The sequence below is a fragment of the Meles meles genome, chromosome 20 (genome assembly GCF_922984935.1).
Source record: "Meles meles chromosome 20, mMelMel3.1 paternal haplotype, whole genome shotgun sequence".
Taxonomy (NCBI): domain Eukaryota; kingdom Metazoa; phylum Chordata; class Mammalia; order Carnivora; family Mustelidae; genus Meles; species Meles meles.
Window position 1 is genome coordinate 1,245,446 of NC_060085.1, and position 23,611 is coordinate 1,269,056.

At 65.9% G+C, this 23,611-nt stretch overlaps 3 protein-coding genes across 10 annotated transcripts in view; 1 reads left to right on the forward strand and 2 right to left on the reverse strand.

Annotated features, from left to right (window-relative positions):
* Window positions 1-918: 918 nt before the first annotated feature.
* On the reverse strand, window positions 919-14,001 carry MOB3A (MOB kinase activator 3A). 2 transcript variants are annotated; one of them, XM_045991144.1, is made up of 4 exons: window positions 13,856-14,001; window positions 5,427-5,974; window positions 4,225-4,427; window positions 919-1,909 (listed from the first exon to the last, which is right to left on the reverse strand). In XM_045991144.1, the coding sequence occupies exons 2-4, from the start codon at window positions 5,845-5,847 to the stop codon at window positions 1,880-1,882; spliced, it is 654 nt and encodes a 217-aa protein (XP_045847100.1). In that variant the 5' UTR covers window positions 5,848-5,974; window positions 13,856-14,001; the 3' UTR covers window positions 919-1,879. The 2 variants fall into 2 exon arrangements, with proteins under 2 accessions (XP_045847100.1, XP_045847099.1); XM_045991143.1 differs by lacking the exon at window positions 13,856-14,001 and adding an exon at window positions 10,588-10,740.
* A 110-nt stretch (window positions 14,002-14,111) lies between these two features.
* IZUMO4 (IZUMO family member 4) lies at window positions 14,112-16,820 on the forward strand. Of its 7 annotated transcripts, none has more exons than XM_045991149.1 (10): window positions 14,112-14,593; window positions 14,744-14,824; window positions 14,912-14,983; window positions 15,292-15,318; window positions 15,411-15,486; window positions 15,593-15,640; window positions 15,722-15,736; window positions 16,009-16,026; window positions 16,198-16,284; window positions 16,541-16,820. In XM_045991149.1, exons 1-10 carry the CDS (start codon window positions 14,380-14,382, stop codon window positions 16,629-16,631), a joined length of 729 nt encoding a protein of 242 aa, XP_045847105.1. In that variant the 5' UTR covers window positions 14,112-14,379; the 3' UTR covers window positions 16,632-16,820. The 7 variants fall into 7 exon arrangements, with proteins under 7 accessions (XP_045847105.1, XP_045847106.1, XP_045847103.1 ...); XM_045991150.1 differs by having other exon boundaries at window positions 14,298-14,593; window positions 15,722-15,784; XM_045991147.1 differs by having other exon boundaries at window positions 14,298-14,593; window positions 16,198-16,262.
* Window positions 16,821-18,014: 1,194 nt separating this feature from the next.
* AP3D1 (adaptor related protein complex 3 subunit delta 1) overlaps window positions 18,015-23,611 on the reverse strand; it is a 35,641-nt gene continuing 30,044 nt past the window's right edge. Inside the window, exons 27-32 of the mRNA XM_045989976.1 lie at window positions 23,139-23,328; window positions 22,789-22,877; window positions 22,595-22,680; window positions 22,307-22,428; window positions 22,134-22,213; window positions 18,015-19,041 (exon numbers count right to left, since the gene is read on the reverse strand). Coding sequence (XP_045845932.1) covers window positions 18,946-19,041; window positions 22,134-22,213; window positions 22,307-22,428; window positions 22,595-22,680; window positions 22,789-22,877; window positions 23,139-23,328 — 663 coding nt within the window. The 3' untranslated portion in view covers window positions 18,015-18,945. The remainder of the gene's footprint in view (window positions 19,042-22,133; window positions 22,214-22,306; window positions 22,429-22,594; window positions 22,681-22,788; window positions 22,878-23,138; window positions 23,329-23,611) is intronic.

Consider the following 23,611-nt stretch of genomic DNA (forward strand, 5'->3'; position numbering starts at 1 on the left):
GAGGCCGCGGGGGACAGGTCGCCACCAATTTGGGGCTTAAAACCACATGGACTGATTCTCAGACAGTTCTGGGCTCGGAAGTCCTAAAACCCTGGCGCGGCCAGGGTTGGTCTCCCCGGGGCCCAGGGAGACCCGGCTCCTGCCCTTTCCTGCCTGCGGCCCCCTCCATCCTCCCCGCCCGCAGCGTGGGGTCTGCCCACCTCTGGGACCCCCGCCCTCTGTCTCCCTCTCATGAGAATGTGAGGACGTCGGGTCCCCTGGGAACCCAGGGTCACCCCCCACCTCGGGTCTTGACAAGGTCCCCTCTGCCGCAGGAGGGGACACGTCCCAGCTCCCGGGGGGCCCAGGAGGGGATGTGTTTGGGGGACATTACAAATAAGAGCTCCCAAGTTTGGAGCAGGTTCTGGAAATTGCTGTGGTGTTTTCACACAGCGGGCAAGCAAACAGTCCTGAGGTCTTTCCAAATAGCGTGTGACTGCGGAGACAGGGCGCCCTCTGGGGGTGAACAGCCAGCCCCGCCCCGGGGCTCCGGCCCCATCAGTGACCATTCTGCCAGAGGCCCCAGGCCGGACCCCAAGAGGACTTTCCCACATCGAAGAAAGGGCTCCCCGGCTTTGCTCTCCTGATCTCTTCGGCGCAAGGCTCGCCGAGGCCCGGCTCCCTCCCGCGCGCAGCGGAAAGGCAGAGGTTAAACCGAGTTTATGGGCGAGGGAGCAGGTGCCCGCCCCGGGGTCTCAGTCCTGACCCTCCCGCTCCCCACTCCGCAGCGGGGCGGGCACTCCGACAGGTGTCCCAGGGGGCACTCCGGCAGGTGCGAGCCCTCAGCTCGTGGGGACAAGGGCACCCCGGGGACAAAGGCGGTGACAGGGCCCAACACCAGGCTCTCGGGCCAGGGAAGCAGAAATGACAAGCTGCAGCCGAGGTACGAAGACGGCACGGTGTATTGTGGCTGGTGCGGGGACAGCCCGCAGCCCCGGGGGACACAGTGGTTTCGGTGCTGGCCGAGGTCCGGCGTCCAGAGGGAGCTCCATTCCGGGGGCAGGGCCTTTTCAAGCCGGACCCCGGGCTGAGGCCACATTAATTGCACTTGCTGGCGTTGGGGGATGGCCTTGCTCCTGCGAGCGCCCCAGACGCCCAGAGGTACTCGGAGTCGGTGTGGTCCACGCTGGGAGGGCTGCCACGGAAAAGGCCACTGAGGCCGCCGCGCGGGGTCGGGGGTTGGAGGCACAGGCAGGATGGCGCTCCTGCGGCCGCTTCGGTGTGGCCCAGACGGGGTCCCTGATGTCCACGGCAGCCGGTGCTGGGATTCGGGTCCCGGGGCCACACGGGGCCACGCAAACTCAGGATTTCCACACAGAGCTGGCACGCGTTGCCGAAGGGCTCACCCCAGCGACACGTTTGGCAAAATTCAACAGGTTCCAGCCCGGGACACGGAAGATCCGTCCCGCCTTATTCGTGAGAGAGAGGGGCCGCCTCTCGAAACAGGGAGAAAAATCCCACCATTCACGATCCAGGAAGGGGCCCGGCTGGGGAGCAGGGGTGGGGTTCCCGTCGTGCGAGTCGCGAAGCGGACACGGGACCATGAGGGCAAGTGCTAGGGTTTCACCAGTGGGTTTTCCCCGGTGCTCAACACGCAGAGCCACGGAGTTCAAGTTCGATGCCTGCCAAGGAGATGGGCTCAGGGTGGCCATGTGCAGACCCACGGCGGCTGCCCACCGGGATGGCGGAGGACCCCACCCCCACGGTGAGTGCAGCCGCCCCGGGACCGAGCTCGCTCACTGGGTGCGCTTTCTACAAAGCGCAAGTCCGTGGTCTGGAGATGTGGCCGTAGGAGCGAGGGTCTCCTGGCACTGCCTCGGTGACTGCAGGGCCCCGGGGCTCAGTGGCACATCCGCGCGGTCATCTCCTTCTGTGAAGAACAAGCGGGGCGTTAGGGACTGACACAAGGGGGCGGAAGCCACGCACAAACGGAGAAGCAGCGAGCCGGTCTCCAGGGGGCCGCGGGCCTCGTTTACCGGCAAACTTCCGAACAGCGCAACAGACGACAGCGCGGGGTCAGCCTGGCGGCGCGCTCTTCGTGAACGGCCCGAGAGGCCATGTCCTGGCCCCGGTGGGGGACCGCAGCCCCTCAACACGGAAACGACTAGCTCCCTGCGTGCCAAGAAAACTTTATTCCCCAAACCAGGCAGTCAACCCAGCGCCACAGTGTACTGATCTGTGCTTTCTCCAGGGGACTGGACGCTGCAAAGAAACTTCCGGAAAACAGCCGGGAAGTGAAGAGAGTACTATGATACAGCCTTTAGACCCGGTGAGGGCAGCCTCGAGGGGTGTCCCAACGATGAAAGCCAAATGCAAAAAGACTAGGTATGAAGGCATTTCGCCACGTTCTACGACAGGCCCCGGGAGCCTCGGTGCACAGGGCAGCCGGGCGGATCACCACCGGATTCCTTCCTACACAGCCTGGGGAAGTTCCAGCTTAACCGCTTTATCCTCTGCCCGGCGCCAGAAAGAACTCTAAGCACTGGGTGCCTGGGTGGTCGGTGAAGCGTCTGGCTTCGGCTCAGCTCACGATCTTGGGGTCCTGGGATCAAGTCCCGCATTGGGCTCAGTGGGGGGTCTGCTTCTCCCTCTTCCCTGACCACCACCCCCTCCCTGCCGGTGCACGTGTGCGCACGCTCTCTCTCAGATAAAATCTTAAAAAACAGAAACTCTCAGCATTGATGTGGGAGAAATGACGAGGGGATCAAGACGCAAAGCTGAGAAAAACCACCACCAGGCAGATCACGGCCCTGCAGGTTCCAGCTGTCAGCACTCTGAAAGTACCACACGGATGGAGGAGACCGTCGCGCACGGGCACCCATCGTGAGGTGAACAGGTCAGCAGCATCCACATCCACAACGGCGTGGACCCTTCCTCTATTTAGTTCCAGAACTTTCCATCGGCTCAGAGTAAACCCTCCCCCGTTAGGCAGAGCCCGCAAGGACACAGAGGCACTGGGAACGGTCGTGTGAGGAGGAGTTTAACAGTCGCTGAAAGCTGGACAAAAACAGTTCAAAGACCTGAATCCATGCAGAAATCACTAAAAAAGAAGAGGAAAAAACAAAATGCCCACATGGGGGTCCTGGGGCCGTGCAAAGGAAGCCATGGGACCCTAGAGTGATGATCTCAGACCCGCAGCTGCTGCCCTGCAAGCCCAGGGCCCGCTAGCCCCTGGAACATTCTAGCTTTTCTGCACTTGGGGGGATGTCCCACCCCCCGGAATGGCCCTTGGGGGCTCTGACAACCGGCCTCCCCAGGAACCCTTGTGAGCAGGGGTGGTGGTGGCCGGTGGGACCTGGAGAGCAGTCCTGCCACCCTCTGGCCCCCCAGTTCCTGCTAACAGCCCGCCGCAATGTGGGAGAGCAGTGGGCCAGGGGCCCGTCCCCAGGCTGGGACCCACAGGGTTCGGGTCGGCAAAGCCCCAGCCGGAGGGCGGTTTGAGGGGACTGGGGGCCGGGGCTTCTTGGGGGACAGAATGCTCTGGATACTGGCCGGTGACGTCAGCGCACTGTGGGAATGTGTCACACGCGGCGGACAGCTTGCATGTGTGAAGTCTATCTCGATGAGGAATCAGTCACTGCCTGCTCTCCGGCCAGGAGACACCGAGGACCCCTGAAGCAGCCCCCCAGGCCGCTGCTGCCCATGCTCTGGAGACCCCCGGCGTCTCCCACAGGGAAAGGGGGGCAGCCGCGGGACGGATCGGCCTCCTCCAGTCACCCCGCCCCTGCGACGGCTCTGGGCTGCGGGACAGGAGTGACCTCCCCGGGGGGTGAGGGACCCCCAGGATTCAGGGCCTCTGGGGGGACAGGCGTGCACCTGGGCAGCCGCATCCCAGCTTGCGCGCCAACGGGGCAGGGACCAAAGAAAACCCCAAACCACCCCAGCGGCTGGGTCCCCGGCGCTGGGGATCCAAGCGGCCCCCATCTGTGGCCACCCAGCAGCTTGGGCCCAAACCGAGAACCTACCGGGCTGTGCTGGCTGCCCCGGCAGCCCCGCCCCCGCCCCGCCCCGCCCCTCCAGCCCCGCCCCCGCTCACCAGCTCCCTCTCGGCCCCGCCCCTCCGGCCCCGCCCCACCGCGGCCCCGCCCCCGCTCACCAGCTCCCTCTCGGCCCCGCCCCCGCTCACCAGCTCCCTCTCGGCCCCGCCCCCGGCCCCGCCCGCCGGCCCCGCCCGCCCGCGCTCACCAGCGGCTCCAGCTCCTTGGCGTCGATGAGGCCGAACTCGCGCACGAAGTAGAAGAAGTGCTTGTAGCACGTGTTGACGTGCGCCTCGGAGCCCAGCTGCGCGATGCGGTCGAAGTGGTGGATGTAGACGTGCACGAACACGCGGAACAGCCGCGACAGGATCTTCTTCACCACCTGCAGGAAGTTCTTGGGGAACGGCGTGCCTGCGCGCGGGCCGGGGGTCAGCCGCGCTGCCGGGAAGCCGCGCCCCGCCTCCCCGAGCCTGAGCCCTCCTGTCCCGCGCATTTGGGCTCGGCCGCTTCTACTGAATCACACGGGACAGCCCGCCCACGCGCTGCTGGACGCTGACGGCCGCCCCGAGGGTGCTGCGTCTCCACACGACACAGCCTGCCCGCCGCCTGCCCCGGCCCTGACTCGGACGGAGTTCAGCGCTTCCGTCTTCCCTTTCTCCATGGTGCTGACGTGCCCCTCCGGGGGTCCCAGTCTGTGCGCTGGGCGCCCCCACGTGCTCTTTCTTCCCCCCACCCATTCCCGGGTCTTCATCCCACAGCACAGACGGCTGCAGGGGCACCCACAGGTGGGAGCCCAGACCGGAGAGAACACACGGGCCCCCACCCTCGCCACGGGGACCCTGCTGGCTAACGGTGGGTGGGGGGTGCACACAGAGACGGCAGCGAGCTCACGGGGTGCCCAGTCCAGGCCCCCCACAGCAGAGCCCACACAGTGGCTCTCCAGCGGGGCGCCGGGCGCGGGGCCGAGGGTGAGCAGGATAGAAAAGGCTCTCCGGGAGCTGTGTGCGACAGGTCCAGCCTGACCCCGCGCTGGGACGGCTGGGGAGTGACGGCTCTGGGGAAAGGGATTCCTTGCAGGTGATGGAAGGTTCTGGAATTAGGCTGTAGTGATGGTTGCACAACTGAGCAAATGGACCCAAGGACGCGGGGCTCAGCGAGGGCAGCCAGACCCAGAATCTCCGTCCCGCAGGACCCGACTCCCAGGAGGGCCCCAGAGGACTCCCGTCCACACAGACAGAGGGGGTGGGGGTGACGGCTGACGGGGACCAGGCTGCTCTCGCAGTGGTGGAATGTTCTAGCACTGAACAGCACTGAACTGCACACGTTAAAAGGGCAGACGCGTGAACGTGGATTCCCCCGGACGGAGGAGAGCGCCGGGCCTGGCCCGCCCCCCCGCCCCCCGCAGCTCACCGACGTGGGTGGGGAAGAGCTCCTCGTCGTTGATCTGCACCTCGACCCAGTCCATGAGCAGGTCCATGTAGCGGGGGGCCGACAGCGCCGTGGGCTTGCGGAACTGGTGCTCGTCCTGCCAGCGGTACTCGTACTTGGGGCCGCCCGACATGACCGGGCACGACTGCTCCGTGCACCCGTCGCTGATGGTGCCGTAGATGAGGTTGATGCGGTTGAAGAAGTCCACCACGTGCACGGCCACCCAGTCGCTGAGCTCCTCGCCGGGGGGCAGCTGCACGGCCAGCTTCAGGTCCAGCCCCGCATTCAGAGACGCTTGTGCCTTCTTGTGCAGCTCGAAGCGCTGGGTGCCCGGCTCGAACTTGCGCTTGGGACGGAAGGTCTTGTCCTTGTTGAACACCTGCTTCAGGAAGGGGTTGGACATGTCGGCCACCTGCCTGGTCGGCACGCTCCCCGGCGACGCCTCCGCAGATGGGCCCGGGTGGGACGCTGGTGTCGGGCGGCCGCCGAGGGGACGGGAGATCTGCTGCACCCCGGGCCTTCCCCGAGACCTGCAACACAGAGGGGAGGGACCCTCAGCTGGTTCTGGAAACGCCGCTTCGGTGCAGGCCCCAGAGCTGGGAAGCGTGATTTCTGTTTCTGCACTGTCCCCACCCCTCGCTGCATGGGATGCCCTCCTTTCGCACCTAAGGACGTGTGCAAAGACCCCATTCCCCACGGCGGACGTGAATTCTGGGGGAACACGCTCCACCGTGGTGCTCATCTCAGAGGCCTGGACGAGCCTGTCGGGGTCCCGCCTGTCCAACGCGGGACCATGATGCGAGCCCGCTGGTTCCCCAGGGACGAGGCCCACCTCCCCCGGTCCCTCCTCCAGCCTTCTCTGTGCCCGGCGTCCTCCTCGGTTACACGTGGACAGCGCGGACCCCCTTCAGGGAGCATGAGGGGATGCGATCGAGTACATGAAGGCCGTGAGCAGGCTCGTACTGGGAGCGCAGTCACCAGGCTGTGCCCAGGGCAGTCCCCACCCCGTACCACCCCGCACGCTCCCGGGGGCACGGGCCAGGCTAAGACATCGGGGGCAGGATGGGGAAGGCCGGGCGCCCAGTGGAGCCGCAGGGCGGAGGTCTCGGGAGCTGACCAGGCGGAAGGCGCAGGAGGGGAAGTCTGGGGAGAGCGGGAAGCGGAAGGACGGGCTGGCGGCCCCACCCCACCTCGCACACACCGCGCTCGAGTCGCCGTCCACGTTACAGTCCACGCCCACCCGCCTTCTCTCTGCTGAAATCGTGGGGTTTATTCCTCTGGCTGGGAACTGGCTGGTCGTCAAGCGGCCTGTCCCTCCAGACCCCGCACGTTGCTGTAGCGAATGACCACACACCTGGGGCTCCTAACAGCCCAACTCCAGAAAGTTCTGGAGGCCCCACATCGGAATGGGATTCCTGGGAGCTCCTGCCTTTCCCGGCTCCCGGAGGAACCCCATAGCCTCCGGCCTGTTTCCCTCATCAGATCTGCTTCTCTGGGGATGCCCCTCACCCCCCAGGACCCAGGGCAGCTCCCGCAGAGCGCCCGGCTCGTTGTCACCAGGGCCGCAGACAGCGGAGCCAAAGGGAGGAGCACAGGCATCTGGGGCCAGACTCCTGCGGGGCCGAGTGGGCGGACACAGTCCCCAGGATGACGAGGTCGGGCTGACGACAGGGACGCCCGGCTACCAGCACACACACAGTTAGAGCGTCCCCGTGACTCCTGCAGGCGCGGCCCCCGAGAGACACCCCGAGAGCCCGCGTCCCTCCCGCGGGGCCCGCGCTCCGCCACCTACTCGCCGAGACCCTGCAGCCGGAGGCCAGGCTGCCTCTCCGAGCCGGTGATGGATGCCAGACGCCGTGGGTCACGCGCCGACGGCCTAAACCAGCGCCGGGGCCGGGACGCCTGTGTCCCTGTGGCTGCCGGGTGGCGGGAGCCGAGCCGACCCGCAGGCACCTGGAGTGGAGGGGCTGCGGCGCTCACGCGGAGCCTGGAGAGCTGGTCCCCCTGCGGTTGGCGAGCGGTGTGGGGGCCGAACGGGAGGCCCCAGCAGAGGTGGGACGACCCACCCCCCACAGCCGCCCAACCTGGCCAGCGTGGCCTTGCCCTTGGTGTGAGCCCGGGGCCCCACTCTCAGGGCTCAGGTGGCGCCTGATGTGCCCTGGTCAGGGGAGAGGATGTGGTAGAAGGGACAAAAGCCCCAGAGACGACCCCGTCCTGGTCTGAGACCTGCGGACGTGTCCCCTCCCATGGCAGAGGGGACCATCATGGCCCCGAGATGGGGGTGATGCTGGGCTCCCGGGGGACCTGGCATCCCCACGAGGTCATCACGAGAGGGAGGCAGAGGGCGGGGGTCCCGGAGACGGGCAGGCCCTGCGCTGCCGGCGGGGAGGATGGAGGTGACCGTGGGCCAGGTAAGGGCAGGAGCCGGGTCTCCCTGGGCCCCGGGGGATCAGCTCTGACTGCGCTGTTTTGAACTTGTGACCTTCAGAACTGTGAGATGATAGATCCATGTTGCTTTAGGCCACGAAATCGTGGTCACTCGCTACAGCAGCCCCAGGCCACGCACAGCATCCCCGAGTGCTGGCTGGGGTAACTGCGGACGACGCCGGCCAGGCCCTGGTCGCACAGGGCTCGGGGCTCCCCTTCTCTGCACCCACCGGCGAGGCCCGACCGTCTTGTGGGCCAGGCTGCGCAGCGCGGGCGCCGGAAGGTTGCATGAGCAGGATAAACCGTGCGGAACACCGGAGGGGAGCGTCCAGGACGGAAGAGCTGGCCACGGACGACGGGGCCAGGGGACAAGAGAAACCCCAGTGGGAGGGGGAGGGAACCACCGCTCCCCACAAGAATGGCCGTCACCACGAAGGACAGTCACGGTGTCAGTGAGGACACGCAGAAACGGGACCCCTCACGCATGGCCGCTGGGAGCCTGAGAGGGGGCTGCCGCCGCGGAAAGAGCCCAGCAGTTAGACGGAGTCACCTCCCAGGTCCACGCCCAAGACAAGGGACAACAAACGCTGGCACGGAAACATCACATGCAAACGTGTGTGTGTTCACGGCAGCACGGTCTGGGAAAATCACCAAAGGGTGGAAACGACCTAAACGTCCATCAACAGGTGAACGCGTGATCAAGCTGTGTCCCTCGCATGGGGGCGTCCCCGGGCGTGGACAGGAGCGAGGCGCCCCCATGTGCGGCCCCGGGGACGGACCCGAGCCCACGACGCACAGGGAGGGAACCAGACACAGGAGGCCGCATGGGGTGTGAGTCCACGCGGGTGATACGCCCAGACCAGGCCCCTCCACGGACGGGAAGGGGCTCGTGTGGGGTGACGGGAGGCTGTGCACAGCCACAATGAACTGAGGACACGAAGCCACGTGCTGCCGGCGAGCGGGGGGCTCGGCCCGCGGACCATCTCTAACAGCCCTGACTCCCTGGTGGGGAAAGAGGCCTGAGGGGGGCCCGGCCCGGCCCCGGCAGAGCTGGTCAGCAGCCCCGCGGCCACACCGCAGCCGCTCCGGACTTGCCCACGGAGCAGAGGCGGAGGCGACGGCCTGTCCGAGGGAACGACCTCCGGTGGCTGCTCCGAGGCTGCCCCCGCTCTGAAGCAGGAGGGACACGCAGGAGGGAGCGGCCATCCACCCAGCCCAAGGGCTTCCAGTTGCTCCCCGCGCAGGCTCTGGCTGCCCCACCCCTTCCTGCCGCTGTGCTGACTCCCGGCTGGGCGCATCCTGGTCACTGTCCGAGGACGGGGTGGCCACCCGGACAGAAGGGAAAATGGGCCCAGACTAGATCAGCCCCTTGGACCCTGCTAACATCGGGGTATCCCGGGCGCTGAGCAGTACCCCCAGTTACGAGGACCCCAGGTGTCCCCAGACACTGCCCAGTGTCCCTTGGGGGCGGGGTCATCTGGCCGAGAGCCTGCATTGGAGGACAGTGACTCCCTGCTACCCGGTTAACCAGCAGTCAGGACACCTGGACAGGAAGGAACCAGAGCTCAAACCCTGGGCTGTGGGGGTGAAGCCACCATCCGTCCCGCCAGGTCACGTGCCTCCGTGGCAAACCACCTGCCCGTCGTTCAGGCATCCATCGATCTCACCCCAAGGCCAGGGCACCCCCGGGCCCGGGGCTCTTCCCCTACCGCAGCTCTGTTCACAACCCACGTGTGTGCTCTCCAGGCCCCAGGCCCGGGCAGCAGACCCTCCTGGTCTCGGGAGGCGGGCACAGCCCGGGGCACCCAGGACCTGGAGGGAGGGAGGTGGCGCCCCAGAGCAGAGGGCACAGCAGCACTCGCCCACCTGCAGCCCAGGCCTCTCTACACCGTGGGCGGGTGCACTGGATAGGCCGGCGGGGACCCCCGGGGCCCTACCCGAGACCGCTGATGCCCAAGCAGCCGGCCTCCCTGCCCCCCTGGTTGATCGCACACCTGGCCACTCTCGGGCCACCCCGGGCACAGGTCAAGGGGCAGCGATCCCCTGCAGGCCGACTGGAGGAGCAAGTCACCCAGCTCCTGCCGCCCGAGAGCAGGGCCCCTGCTTCCTCATTCACAGCCGCGCTTCAACCCACAAACTCCTTCTGCTTGCGAACGCCGGGCGGGGGCCACTGCAGCCCCTGCTGGGCGTAGCCTGATTTCCGGGCCTCTCGTGCACCCCGCAGCTCGGCTGCACCCGGACAGCAGTCCCAGGACAAGGGAAAGGCACCCCACCAGCACCCCGTTGTTGCCTCTTTGGGGCCTCTCGGGGTGGCTCTGGGAGCTTAGCTGGCGACGGTGTCACTGGGGACCCGTGACCCGCACAGATGGAAGTGGGCTGAGCGAGACGGCGGGACACGCCTCCAGGCAGGGGACCAGACGCGCACCAGGCCGGTGCTGGAAGACGGGGCGGGCGGGGGGGGGGGGGGGCGCGGACAGCTCTCAGGGCTCCTGCCTGCGCTCCATGTCCTCTCAGAAAGGGCGAGGAATTTTTTAAGCGGAAGCAATGATTTTCTAAAAAACTTCCCTAATGGGAAGAATTCCCCTACGAAACAAAGGACTTTCTATGGGAAACACAGGCGCCCCGTGGCCGAGGGGTGGCCGGCCACCTCAGTGTGCCTTTGCCTTGAGACGTGCTGCAGGGGGCGACCCCCTTCGCCACCCACGGCCCAGGTTACCGGCTCTTCCCATACACCTCCGAGGACAGCGCGGGGGAAGGTGCGACAGGCTTCTTGGGTTCAACGCTAAGGGCTCCGCGGGTGGCCCAGGACCTTCCCTTGAAGGAGACATGGGCAGTACCCAGAAACTTCCAGACTGACGGAGGTTCGCAGACAAAACTCCCCACCCCCACCCCACAGCCTCCTCCCCTCTTTTCTTCTGAAAACCAGACAAAACCCAGTTCCTCCGAGCAGCAGCCTTGCATGACCCTGCCGGGAGCAGCGGCCCCTGCACTTCCTTCCGGTGCCTGTGTCCGGCTTGGGGCGGCAGCCACGTCCCCACTGCAGGGACACTGCCTGGAGCAGGGCAGGGGCCTAGACCAGCAGGCCACAACCGCCAAGGTCAGCCCCGTGTGTCCTCGATCGGCACGCCGACCCTGGCTCCCGGCCGGGCACCCAAGAGTCTGGCTGGAAGATGCCCGTAGCCCGGGATCGGTCCTGTCCAAGAAGGCCGCACCCCAGAGCTGTCTCCCACCATCGAAATGTTGATTTTTTAAAGACCAGCACAGCTCCCCGGGCGGGAAGCCGCCGCCCTCCGTGCAGGACCCCAGGAAGGTGGCTCCAGCCCCTCCCCCGCCCCCACAGGGCGTGGCCTTCTACCGGCATTTGGCCCTCCTGTCTTTGCTTCTGGGGTGAAGTTCCCCAATTTGTTTCGTAGGAAGGCAGGAAGTGGTTTGCTGAGACCACAGCGGGCCAGGTGCTACCGCGGGGCTCTGCAGACTCAGTCCCCCCGATAATCCTTTTATGGTCAACTGTGATGTAATTCACGGGCTGCAAATAACTTCCAAAGTATCCAATTCAGTGGTCTGTAGTACAGAGAGGAGTGCAACCATCACAATTCTAGAACATTCTCAGCACCTCAAAAGAAACCCTGTGCCCAGCCACAGTCACTCCCCATCGGTCTGTTATGGGTAGAATCGTGTCCCCCAAAACATACCCGGCCCCTGTGAATGGGATCTTCTCTGGAAACAAGGTCTTTGCAGATATAAAGATGAGGTCACGCTGGGCAGGGGAGCCCTAAGCCCAATGACAAGGGTCTTTAGAAGAACACGGAAATCTGGACGCAGACACACGGAGAAGTGGGCCATGGGACCAGGGCGGCAGAGAGGGGGCACAGGTCTACAAGCCGAAGGACGCCTAGGATTGCCTGGAACCCCCAGAAGCCGGGAGAGGCAGGAAGGGCGCCAGAGTCAGAACAGTCACAAATGGGGGGGGGCTGCAAGGACCCTGTCCCTCCCCCTGCCCCCTCCCCCGGGGGGACAACTGCCGAAATACTGTTTGGCCCCTGTCCCCTGGGGCAGAGAAAGCAGAGCGTGAAAGCCAGCCGGTGGCCTGCTGGTTGGCCTGGGGGCTGCCTCGCCTCTCGCTGATCTGCCCTTCCTGCCGAAGCTATCTGAATCTCGAAAGTCTGGGAAATCAGGAACGGGCTCTCCCGCTGGGGCACGTCTAAAACTTCCCTGAGGAAAAGCCCAAGGTCTGAGCCAAGGGAGCCTGGGTTCAAGGTCCATGTCGCCACGCGCTGGACAAGGCAGACCCGCTCCTGGGCCTGGGCTCGCCGCGGACTCGGCGCCGAGTGCTCCTGGCTTGGCAGCGCCTGTGCTGACGGACGAGCCCCCGGAAGGTGGCTTAGGAAGCCGCTCAGGAACGGAACTAGCGTTTCTGAGAACTCCCCGGGAGGGCAAAGAACCACCGTGGCTCCTGCTGAGAGAGGAGCGAGGCGCCCCCAGAACTCCCTCCCGCACAGACTCCGCGCCCGTCAGCCTCCCGGGATGGAGCCGGGGACGTGCCCTGCCTTCAGGGAGGTTCAGACGAGAACTCCGCACCCTGCAGAGAACGGGGGAAGCTCAGTGCTGCGTCCCCGAGCCAGAGCAGCCGGGCTGCGCGCGGCACCGACCGGGAGGCCCCGTGTCACCTCCCGCCTGTGCTCACCGTGTCCCGGTCGCCGTCCCCGACCTGTCACAACCATGGGGCTCTGGCGGGGAGGCTGGTCATGCGGGAGGCCGCGCATTTAGTGGGAGAGGGAGCCTGGGGGAGCTCCGCCTTCTACTCTGGCTCGGAACCTGAAACGGCTCTTAAATATGAGCCCGGTGTGAACAAAATCGTAGCCACACTAACCCCCGCGCGCACACCGGCACCGGGCCACCAGCTTGGCCGCTCGCCCCGCTCAAGAACTCACGCCCGCCCGCAGAACCGCGCGTCCCGTGGAAGCAGGAGCCGGATGGACGTCTGCGGAAGGAACGTCCCAGAGGACGCGAGGGACGGGACATGGGCCGTGGGCAGAACTCGCACTGTCCGGTGGCCTTGCTAACAAGCGGAGAAGTGAAGTCACCGCGAACACCGCGTCCTCTTTTACCAGGGACGCCAGGACGCCATCTCCACACCGAGCAGGTGCAGCAAATGCACTCATCTTATCTTCTCCCCTTTTTTCCGGCAAACATGCTGAGTCTGGGGCTCAGCGAGTGTGCGGCACCCACCCCTGGGCTGAGACTGCAGGGGTGAGGGAGGCGGGAAGCCACGCGGGCAGGTGGCGCAGCAGGGTGCTGCGGGAGGTGCGGGCCTGCAGGCGGGTGGGGGGCAGGCAGGTGCGGGCCTGCGGGCGGGTGGGGGGCAGGCAGGTGCGGGCCTGCGGGCGGGTGGGGGGCAGGCAGGTGCGGGCCTGCGGGCGGGTGGGGGGCAGGCAGGTGCGGGCCTGCGGGCGGGTGGGGGGCAGGCAGGTGCGGGCCTGCGGGCGGGTGGGGGGCAGGCAGGTGCGGGCCTGCGGGCGGGTGGGGGGCAGGCAGGTGCGGGCCTGCGGGCGGGTCGGGGGCAGGCAGGACGTCCACTTGCTCTGCTCTCATCCACGTCAGAGACGCTTCAGTGGCTTCTGAGAACGGACCCAACAGGTGGCACGGACACCCGGGGACCCACTGGTCGGAGGACTTCGGGGGCGGCCGCAGTGCGCTGCCCTAGCGTGGGCCGGGGGTGGGGCCCTTCCTATCACTCGGGGCCGAGGCTGGAACAGGGGCTACTAAGAGCCCAGACTGTCCCGCGGTCGAGAGGGAGGGAAGCCGCGGGGCACCCGCCCCTGAGTGAGTGCAAAGCCGCAGAGCAAGGCGTCGGGCCGCTCCCGCTGCGGCATCCTGCCCTCGGAGGGCAGCCATCCGATGGGATCCCCCATCCCGCCGCCCGCGTCCGCCCCCCCAGAGACCCGGCCTCCCCGCCGCCCGCGTCCGCCCCTCAGGGGACCCACCTGCAGGCTCACGTCCAACCGGCCGGGCGGGCTCGCGGCTGTCCGGCGTCCAGCGTCCACCGCCCGGTCGCCTCCTGGCCCGGAGCCACAGAGCGCAGCGCCCGCCCCGCCACCCCGCCACCCCGCCCAGACAGATGTACTTCCGCTACCGGCCTGGGCCTCCCCGGAAGCGGAGCCGAAGTGGGGGCGCGGTCTAGAACAAGGGGGGCGCTCCCCGCCGCGCGCTCTGTTGCCTGGCAACCGGAAACGGGCCGGGACGGCATTGGCTGGCGCCGGGGCGTGGGCGGAGCTTGCGCAGCGTCGGGAGCGCCGAACGGGTCCTCCAGCGCAGACCAGCCCGGGAGGAGGAGCTTGCGCGTGTCCTGGGCGCATGCGTGGGGCGCGGCCGAAACCTCCCCTCGGAGGGGCGATCTGGGCGGGGCCCGGAGACGCGGCCGGCAGTTGTCCGTTGCGGGGCGGGGCCTGCGCCGGGGGCGTGGCGCGGGAGGCGCCGTTGGTTGGCGGGCGGCGGGCGGGGGCGGGCCATGGCCCTGCTACTGTGCCTGGGCCTGACGGCGGCTCTGGCCCGCGGCTGCCTGCACTGCCACAGCAACTTCTCGGAGAAGTTCTCCTTCTACCGCCATCACGTGAACCTCAAGTCCTGGTGGGTGGGCGACATCCCCGTGTCGGGCTCGCTGCTCACCGACTGGGGCCAGGACACGATGAAGGAGCTGCACCTGGCCATCCCCGCGGAGATCAGTGAGTGCGCGCAGGGGAGGCGGGCCCGCCTTGGTGCGCCCCCGGCCCCGCCGGACCCCCGGCCCCGCCGGACCCCCGGCCCCGCCGGACCCCCGGCCCCGCCGGACCCCCGGCCCGGGCCGCTCACCTGCCGCCCCCTCCCGCCCGCAGCCCGGGAGAAGCTGAACCAGGTGGCGAACGCCGTGTACCTCAAGATGGATCAGCTGTACCAGGGGAAGATGTATTTCCCCGGTGAGCCGGCAGCCGCCACGCGCGGGAAAGACACGGGCCCCTCCGCCCCCTGCCGAGCCTGACCTCCCTCCTGCCCACCCCCATCAGGGTATTTCCCCAATGAGCTGCGAGCCATCTTCCGGGAGCAGGTGCACCTCATCCAGAATGCCATCATCGAAAGTGAGCAAACGGAGAGCCTGGGCGGGTGGGGGAGGGCCCGGGGGCAGGTCGGAAGTCCCCGGAGGTCGGCGCGGGGCTGGCAGGGTGCATTCTGCACGGAACACCGAGGGGACAGAAGGGCAGTTCCCCGTGGCAGGGCCCCTTCCGGCGACTGGGCCACAGCACTGGGTAACCCGCGCCCGCCCCTCCCTGCCACCTGCCCCTGCTAGTCCCTGGAGGCATGCTGCCCTCCACCAGCTGAGCGCCACCCTGGGGGAGCCTTGGGCGGGGCAGGGGACAGGCAGGTTGGTGCTCTTGTGCCCACACAGGCCGCATTGACTGTCAGCGTCACTGTGGTGAGTGAGGCCCGGTGCAGCCTGCGGCCCGGCGGGGATGGCAGCCTGGAGGCCGAGGCGGGGAGCCTGCGGCTGCGTCCTCTGTGTTGCAGGCATCTTCCAGTACCAGACCATCTCCTGCACCAACTGCACCGACTCGCACGTCATCTGCTTTGGCTACAACTGCGAGTAGGGCCCCGCAGGGGAGAGGGGGGGGCGAGGGGAGGTCCTGGCCTGGGGAGGGCGGGGCTCCCGACCCGGGGCCTCCCCATCTCCACACCGCGTGCGCCCGCAGGTCGTCGGCACAGTGGGAAACGGCAGTGCAGGGCCTCCTCCTGTACATGTGAGTTGAGGCGGCTGGGCTCCGGGAGGGCGGCCCGACCTCAGCCCTGCCCACCCGAGTCCAACCTCGCTGTTGTTGTAGAAACGAGTGGCACAAGTACGTGAGTTCGATCAGAGGCAGGGAGTGGGCTTTAAGCCCTCGTGGGTGAGTACGAGCTGCAGCGGCCAGCGGAGGCGGCTCCTGGCCCCCGGGCTCCGGACCCCAGCCCTTCCTTCCGTGAGCGCCTCTGGGCTCGGCTGGTGCCATAGGGGCCGGACAGTGGTCAGAGCTGGGGAGGGTCCCCCAGGATGGGTTTGCCCCAGTGCAGGGACCTGGGGGCCACCAGCCCTAAAGCTTGGGGCTAAGAGAGACTCTGTCGTGTCTTTCAGAGAGGACACGAACACAAGGTAAGCCATCCCTCACCCCCAATCCCTGCCCTGTCCTCTCCAAAGCCCTGGCCAGGCCTTCTGGAAGGGACGTGGGGACAGACCGGGAGGGGTGGGATAGGGCAAACCCAGCCGACTGGGATCCCTGGCGCCTGGGACAAGCCCGACGTCACCTCTACAACCACACCCAAGCGATCGCTTCATGAATAAACATCAGCTGTCCTCCTCCCCGGGGCGCACAGAACCACTCCGGCTTTGTGAGTGGCTCAGAGGCAGGCTGTGAGGACCCGGGGCGGGGGCTCTGGGTGGGTGGGCTCCATAAGCCAGAGACCAAAACCCAATGGCCGATTTGCCCAAGCCCCACCCCCGCCCGTTTTTTTGCGGCCTCCGTTGTGGGAGTGCGGGGCGTGACCCTGAGCTTTGAAGGTCTTGTCTGCGCCCTGTCACAGACCCCAGGACCCCAGCAAAGACCCTGGCAGGGGCGAGGAGCTGGAACAGGGACGGAGGGCTGAGGGCACTCATGTCTCTCCAACAGTCTGATATCACCAAGCTTCACGTGTCTTGAGCCCCCACACCTGGCCAACCTGACTCTAGAAAACGCTTCCGAGTGCCTGACACAGCACTGACGAGCACCGGGTTCGCCAGACCGGCCCCAGCCTGGAGGCGGAGCCCGGACTCAGCTGGACTGGCCCAGCCTGACCCCCTGGAGCAGGCTGCTCCTGCCTTCCTCCTCTCCCGGCGGAGCCTGGGGCCCCCGGGAGGGGTCCGTGGCGTTGTCGGGCGGGGTCCCCGAGCTATTAGATGCAATGATTAAACGTCCCTGACATTTCTCATCACGGAGCAGTCCTTGTCAGGGCAACAGGGCTCAACCCACCCTGGTCACACGCACGGGGACAGGACTGCGGGCAGAGGGACGTCCCCGCCCGTTCCGGTGCAATCCGTCTGAACACCGCTGGGCCGGCTGGGATGGAAACAAGCTTGTGGGGCAGGTGCTCTGAGGACTCAGAGACCGCGGTTTGGTGAAAACTGGGGCCAGCTCGGGCGCCTCTCGGGGCTCACGCCACGTCGGGCCAAACCTGAGCCACAGGAGCACAGAACGGTCCTGCAGCGTCTCTTCCTTCTGCAAACCCTCCACGGGGCTTACGAGGGGCCCCAAGCACTTGATCTGCGCGGCAGGCAAGCAGGGGCCCCGGGGACCAGAGTCCTGCCTGGAGGCGGCCTTGTGCCCGAAGTGCTGCCGTCCGCGTCAGGACAAGTGCGTGGGGCACGCGGGGAGCGCCACGCTGGTGGGCCGTGGAGAACGGCGTCTCACGGGCGAGCGCCCACCCAGGGGATGGGTGTGGGGAGTGCGGGCTGGCGGCCGGGCCAGAACTGCCCTCGCTGCGTCAACGTGGGGTCTGTCTCCTCGGTGCTTCCGGGGCCGCGGCAAGGGAGGCGAGGGGCGGGCAAGGAGTCTGGCACGATACAGGACACGTGACTTTGTCCACCGAGAAGGGTGAGAACGCCTGGTGGCTGGTGTTTCTGGACGTATTATCAAGCGGGGACACTGGTGGCTGCTGGGTCTGCCCATCTGTGCTCAGGCTCCGTGCTCTCCCGCCCGCGATTTCAAGCTCGAGGTGGTCCGGCTTCCCGTCCGCTGACCCCGTCCACGCGGTGTAAGGCCAGCAGGCGTGCGGCAGGTCAGACCAACACGGGCGGGGCCTGCCTCACAGCAGCCGTCCTGCCGCTCACCCACGCGCTGCTCGCTAGCAAGGTGCCCCAAAGGGCGGGCCCGTCCACTGGGCATCGCCGATGCGGCTCCTGGAGCCCACGGGTCAGGCGGCTTCTTGCCACACCGCCCAAGCTCGGGGTGTTTGGCAATGACACGCCCTCCATCACGAGGGGACGGGCGCATGGGCAGGACAGGCCACCGGCGGCTCGAGGACTGTCCAGAGCCCCCGGGTGTGAGGCGGTCCCCTTGAGACCGCCAGGCGCGCGCGGACACGGGCAGGACGTCCAACAGATAAGCGTCTGTTTCACAAGTTTATTGGATCATCTTGACACAAAATCATTACAGCAGCGTGATACGTCTCTCTCCTCTACCTGGGAATGTCGACAGCAAATCGACCCTTACATGACACGTCACACAGTGCTGACGTTCTAGCGCACGGCACAGGATTCCGGAAGAGGTTACTCTACATGCTAAAGTGACCGGGCGACAGGAGGAAGCTACGTCAGCGAGGACCGTCCCCCCACCCCGCCCCGAGGCAGCGCGCCTCACAGGCGTGGAACGGGGTCTCCGTGCCTCGCTCCGCGGGCTACGTTCCGGGGCCGGGCCACCCCAGGAGCACGCCTTCCTGGCAGCGACGGGCACCCTATGGAGCACTCAGCGCCAGGAAGGACCTGGAATCCCGAACGGCCCCACCAGTCAGCAAACACTGCCGACGGACACGTATCTCACTACAGGGGACACCGTGAACCAGCGGGGTCTGGGTCCTGCGTCGTCAGGGCTTCCGACCGGACCCCCACCACGGGTGGCAGCCCCCCGGTCCGACACACGAACACACGGTGGGACGCAAAGAACACGACGGACAGTGGCCTGCACGACCCTCTGGCCAGCAGGTGTCCTGACCCATGGCTGGGAGGGCGAAGAGGAGTGTCTCTGCAGTGAGCAGGTGCCCGTGGGCAGGGCACCTGGGGGACTCATGAGACTCGGATGGCCTCCCGGGAGCAGGACACGCCACTCGGCGCAGTCCACGGCGCACCTGCAGCCCAGACGGCAGTTCCATCTCCTGCCCGGGCGGCCTTGCTAGCACAGGCCCTGCCCGAGGGGGGCGGCCTCAGCGCTTCTCGCCAGAGAGTGCAAAGAGTCAAAGTAGAAATGCGGACAGGATACATCAACGCGACGTGTCACCTCGCCCGGCCAACAGGGGCGCCCCGTCCCGGCGAGGCCGCGGCCGCTCAGCACTGGGCCAGTGTGGCCTTCATCTCCTCCAGCAGGCTGCTCAGCAGCGCCGCGTCGCTGCACTTCCCGTCCACGGACACGGACTTCTCCCCCTGGAAACAGGAAAACCAATGCAGAATTTGAAATACGACATGAAAAACACGACGGTACGCTTGTCCTCTTGCTTTTTCACAGCACCTCGCTCAGGGGTGAGCGAGAACCCAAACGAGGCGGGGGCCCCGGGGCGCATGCAGAGTCTACCCTGGACAAAGGAGGAGCCCGGCTGAGGTGCGAGGCAGCCCACAGTGGACTGAGGACCGCGACCGGCCCCGGAGAACCCTGATCTGGTGCCGTGCGGGGCTGGGAGGCGCGGGGCCATCAGCAAACCCCACACCCTTGCCGGGGGCCTTGGGAGAAACATCCAGAACCTCAAAGATCCTGAGAGGCTGGTGGGGAAAGCAACCAGCAAAGCTGTCCACGAGGCGCTGGTCTGGTTCCCCAGCGCGGACGACACATGGACGTCGCGTCCCGTGCGCACATCTCGCGGGACTGCGGCCAGGCCACCCTGACAAGCAGGCCGGGAGGGGGCAGACAGACAGACATGCGCTGGAGCCAGAGCCCCCCCAGCTGCAGCCTGTGCTCACACCTGCCCAGCATGAGCACGGGCCCGAGTTATGCCGCATCCGAAGACCCAGAACCCCAGCTCAGCCCAGCAGAAAAGAGCCCAAGTGGCCAGGTCGGGAGGAGGCGGCCATGGGACTGTCCGCTGCAGGCCCGCGGCAGCCCCCAACGTCATTGCGACAAACAGGAAAACAGCATCTCAGCAGCACAGAGGAGGAAGATCTCAAGAACCTCCCGCCCCGCGTGGAAATTCTCGATCCGAACACACGCGCCGCAACACGACACGCGCCGGGCAGGCCCAATGGCACGACGGCTACGACAGAGAAGAGAATCACGGCAGCAGGACACCCCCGCTGGGACAGACAGAGGGTGCACACGAGCAGGGATGGGAACACACGTCCCAGATGCCTGTCACTGGGACACCACAGGGACAGCATGAAGGACCCAGTGCCGAGGAAGAATTTTTTTTAAAAAAAAGATTTCAGAGAGAGAGCGCACGCGCAGGCATGTGCGCACGAGTGCGAGAATCTTCAAGGTGAAGAAGGCAGAGCCCGAGGTGGGGCTCGATCTCACAACCCCGAGACCATGAGCTGAGCCGAAATCACGAGTCAGAAGCTCAAATGACAGAGCCCCCCCCCGCCCCGAGAAAAGATTTAAGTAATAGCTAAAAACTTTCCAGACTTTGCAAAACGTATGAAAATGCAAAAACAAAAAAATGAGCAGACTCCCAGCAGCTAGGGTCAGGCAGCGGTCGCCGCCAGGCGCGCCGCACGCACAGAGAAGCCTGCAGGGCAGCGAGACAACGCATCCTCCCACTAGGATGGGGCGAGGGCTGGGGAGATCGCAGGCACTACCTGGCTGCAAAAGCAAGTGGCGTGACTTTACACTTTTTTGGGGAAAGGTTTTATTTTTAAGTCATCTGTACTACTGCAGGGCTCGAACTCATGACCCTGAGATCAAGCGTCGGGTGCTCCCCCGACTCAGCCAGCCCTGGTGGCGGTGTGAACTGAAGGCACCGAGAGGTGTCAGCCACGCTAGTCCTGGGGAAGGACCTGCGGCCCACAGACGGCCAGGGAGTGCTGGGGGACCGCGGAGACCGCTGGGCTGGCCAGCGCTGAGCCAAGATGCAGGAGGGGAGGGCGGAGCAGAACCAGGAGGCACAGCCGGGGAAGAAGGCAGGAGACTCGAGCACGGGCTACGCGGCCGCCGTGGACGGCACGCGCGAGCACTCCTTCCAGTGAGACAGACACACATCGACACTGATCACAAGACGGCAAGAGGGGCTTTCTGTCTGACATCGAACAGAGCCCCAGACGGCAGAGTACATCCCGTGAGATGAAGACAGGCGTCTGTGGGTCAGGACGCCGTGACTCTCCGTTGACGCACCGGCCGGCACACACAGAGCCAAGTCCTGACGGCACAAGGCAGGAGAAGCCTGCGCCACTCACTCCCGCACACACAGAGCCGGCGACACTGCCTGCAGGGGCCCGGACTCGACGGGGCGGTTCGCTTGGCAGGCACGGCACCCGCCATCGCCGCGCACCCACGGAATGCCACCGCCACAAATGACCACGCCCGCAGCCAGAACACAAACCTCAACACTTCCCAAGGCCCCAAACAGAAGCCGTGCGCCCTCCAACCGGAGCGGCCCCAAACTAGAAATCAGCAGTAGAAAACCACCTAAACACACCATGCTTCTCTGTAACCAGTGGGTCACAGGTGTGGGGACGGGCATCAGAAAATGGTGGGAACTGTATCGAAATACGAAAATGGAACACAGAAAGATTTGCAGGGATCAGCTAAAGAGCTGCTTCATCAGAGAAGGAAAGTCTTCGCTTCCGCCTAAACCAATGTACGAGAAAGCAAAATAAACCGAAAGTGGGCAGAACGAAACAGAACTCCACAAAATTTACTTATTGCTTAAAAAACAGCAAAGTTTCTAAAAAAGGTAGTTTTGTTTTATTTGGAAGTAGGTTCCACACCCAGCATGGAGCCCAAGGTGGGGCTTGAACGTACGACACCAAGATCAAGACCTGAGCTGAGATCAAGAGACTAAACTCTGAAATAAGGGCGACCCAGGCACCCCTGAAAAGGTCATTAAAAACAAAACAAAACAAAAAAAACGACGGAACTGGTAAGCGTCTCCCCAGAATCACCAAAAAATGTGAGAAGAAACACACACTGCCGAGGTCAGGAACGAGGGAAGGCACTGCCCCGGACCCCCTGGACAGGTAAGGAGAGAACCACCCGAGACTCCTTCCACGCGGGCCGGCAGCTCAGGTGAAGGACTCAGGCCCCCAGGGCTCACCTGAGAGGGAGCAGGTAAATGGAGGCCCGGCACCGAGTCGGAGCCCGAGAACGGGCAGACGGAAGCCTGGCGCAGCCCCCGCCCAGCCGGCTTCCCCGCTGAATCCCAGGGAAGGAGCGAGCAGTACGGGGCCTCCACACGGTCTCTCCCAAGAGACGCAGGAGAGGGCGCCCCTTCCAGCTACCACGAGGAGACGGACGGTGCCCTGAACGCGAGCTCCCAGGCCCCCAGCCACACGCCGGGACCCAAGGGGCCTCTGCACGGGCTGGGGCTCACCTTCTTCACCAGGAGGCAGACATGGTGGCCCTGGATGGAGCGGCTGTACATGGAGGCGCAGGAGTCCACTCTCTCCACCACTGCAACAGGGGGTGCGGGGTGAGGCCGGAGCCGGCCCGCAGGGAGCAGCGGCCCCGCCACCCCGGCCTCAGAAGCCACGTCCCATTTCTTACCGGAAAAATGGTGATGAAAACAGATTTTTGCCAGAAGGTTCTGGAAGGACATACTAATGCCATCGACTTTGATTGAGCTCATGCTCAGGTCCCCAGACTCCAACAACTTGGCAAAGGCATCACTGTGGGAAGGACACAAGACAGAGGCTGATGACAGGCAGGCTGCCCAGCCCCCTCCGGTGGTCCCTTCCTTTGTGGGGAGGCGTGCCCGAGTAGCAGGTGCCGTGACCACGTGCGGAGGGGGAAGGGACACCCCTGCAGCAGGTGTCGGAAGGGGGAGGGGCGTACCTGTAGCAGGGCGTCGTGACCAAGTACGAGGTGCAGCTGAAATGCAGCTGAAAGTCCAGCTTCTCATGGGTCGAGCCCTCGTCGTTCTGCGGGAGCAGGTGCACAGAATGAGCGGGGCACGGGGCACCGTCCCATGGGCTCCCGACACCGCCTCGAGCCCTGCTACCTTGGCGATGAAGGACAAGGTCCCCTACCTTGGCGATGAAGGATAAGGTCCCCTTGAGCTTCTGGGCCGTGACGATGCTCCGGATGGTAAACACAAACTGGGCCTCGTTGGAGACGCCTGGGGAGGGGGAAGGCGCGGGCCCAAGAGCGGCATGGGGCGGCGTCCGGCTGCCGTCCCGCACCCTGGCAGGTGGCAGAGACGTGACCCCACCCAGGGCCTGTTCTCGGCGCTGCCCACCCTGGTCAGAAAACCGGGCTCAGCCCCTGAGGGATAGCAGGTGAGAAGGGTGAGGAGTCCCCAGGACTGAGTGGAGGAGCTGTGCCAGCAGGAGACCCCGGCCTCCCCCCAGCCCCGGTGTCCTGCCGGCGGGCCGCACACCTGGGGGCAACTGGAAAGGCACGGGGACCCCGTCGTGGACGGAGGAGCCCTCGGGCCGGGCCAGCTTGGTGTTGAGCGAGTCCAGCACGCTGAGCTCCATGTTCTTCAGGAAGCTGTTGCTCTGATTCTCCAGGACGACGGACACAGTGACCTGGCTGTCCTTCTGCAGGCTGCCCTGGATGTCGTATGTCTGCGAGGCAAGGTCGGGGTCAGCCTGTGCCCACCCCAGGCCTCCTAGCGGGCCTGCACGAGGGGCCTGGGGAGTGCCAGGCACGCTTGCTGGGCAAATGCAGCTCACCTCCGAGAAGCAAACCTCCCCAGACCCCCAAACAAGAAACAGGGCTCCAGCACGGCCTGTGGCTCAAGCCGCTCCCCCCTTCTCTGCCGGCCGCTGCCCATCACGCCGGCCCTCGGGCCCACCACCACAAGTACCCCATGCGCCTCCCCCCACCAGAAAGGCTCCAGTACGGGAG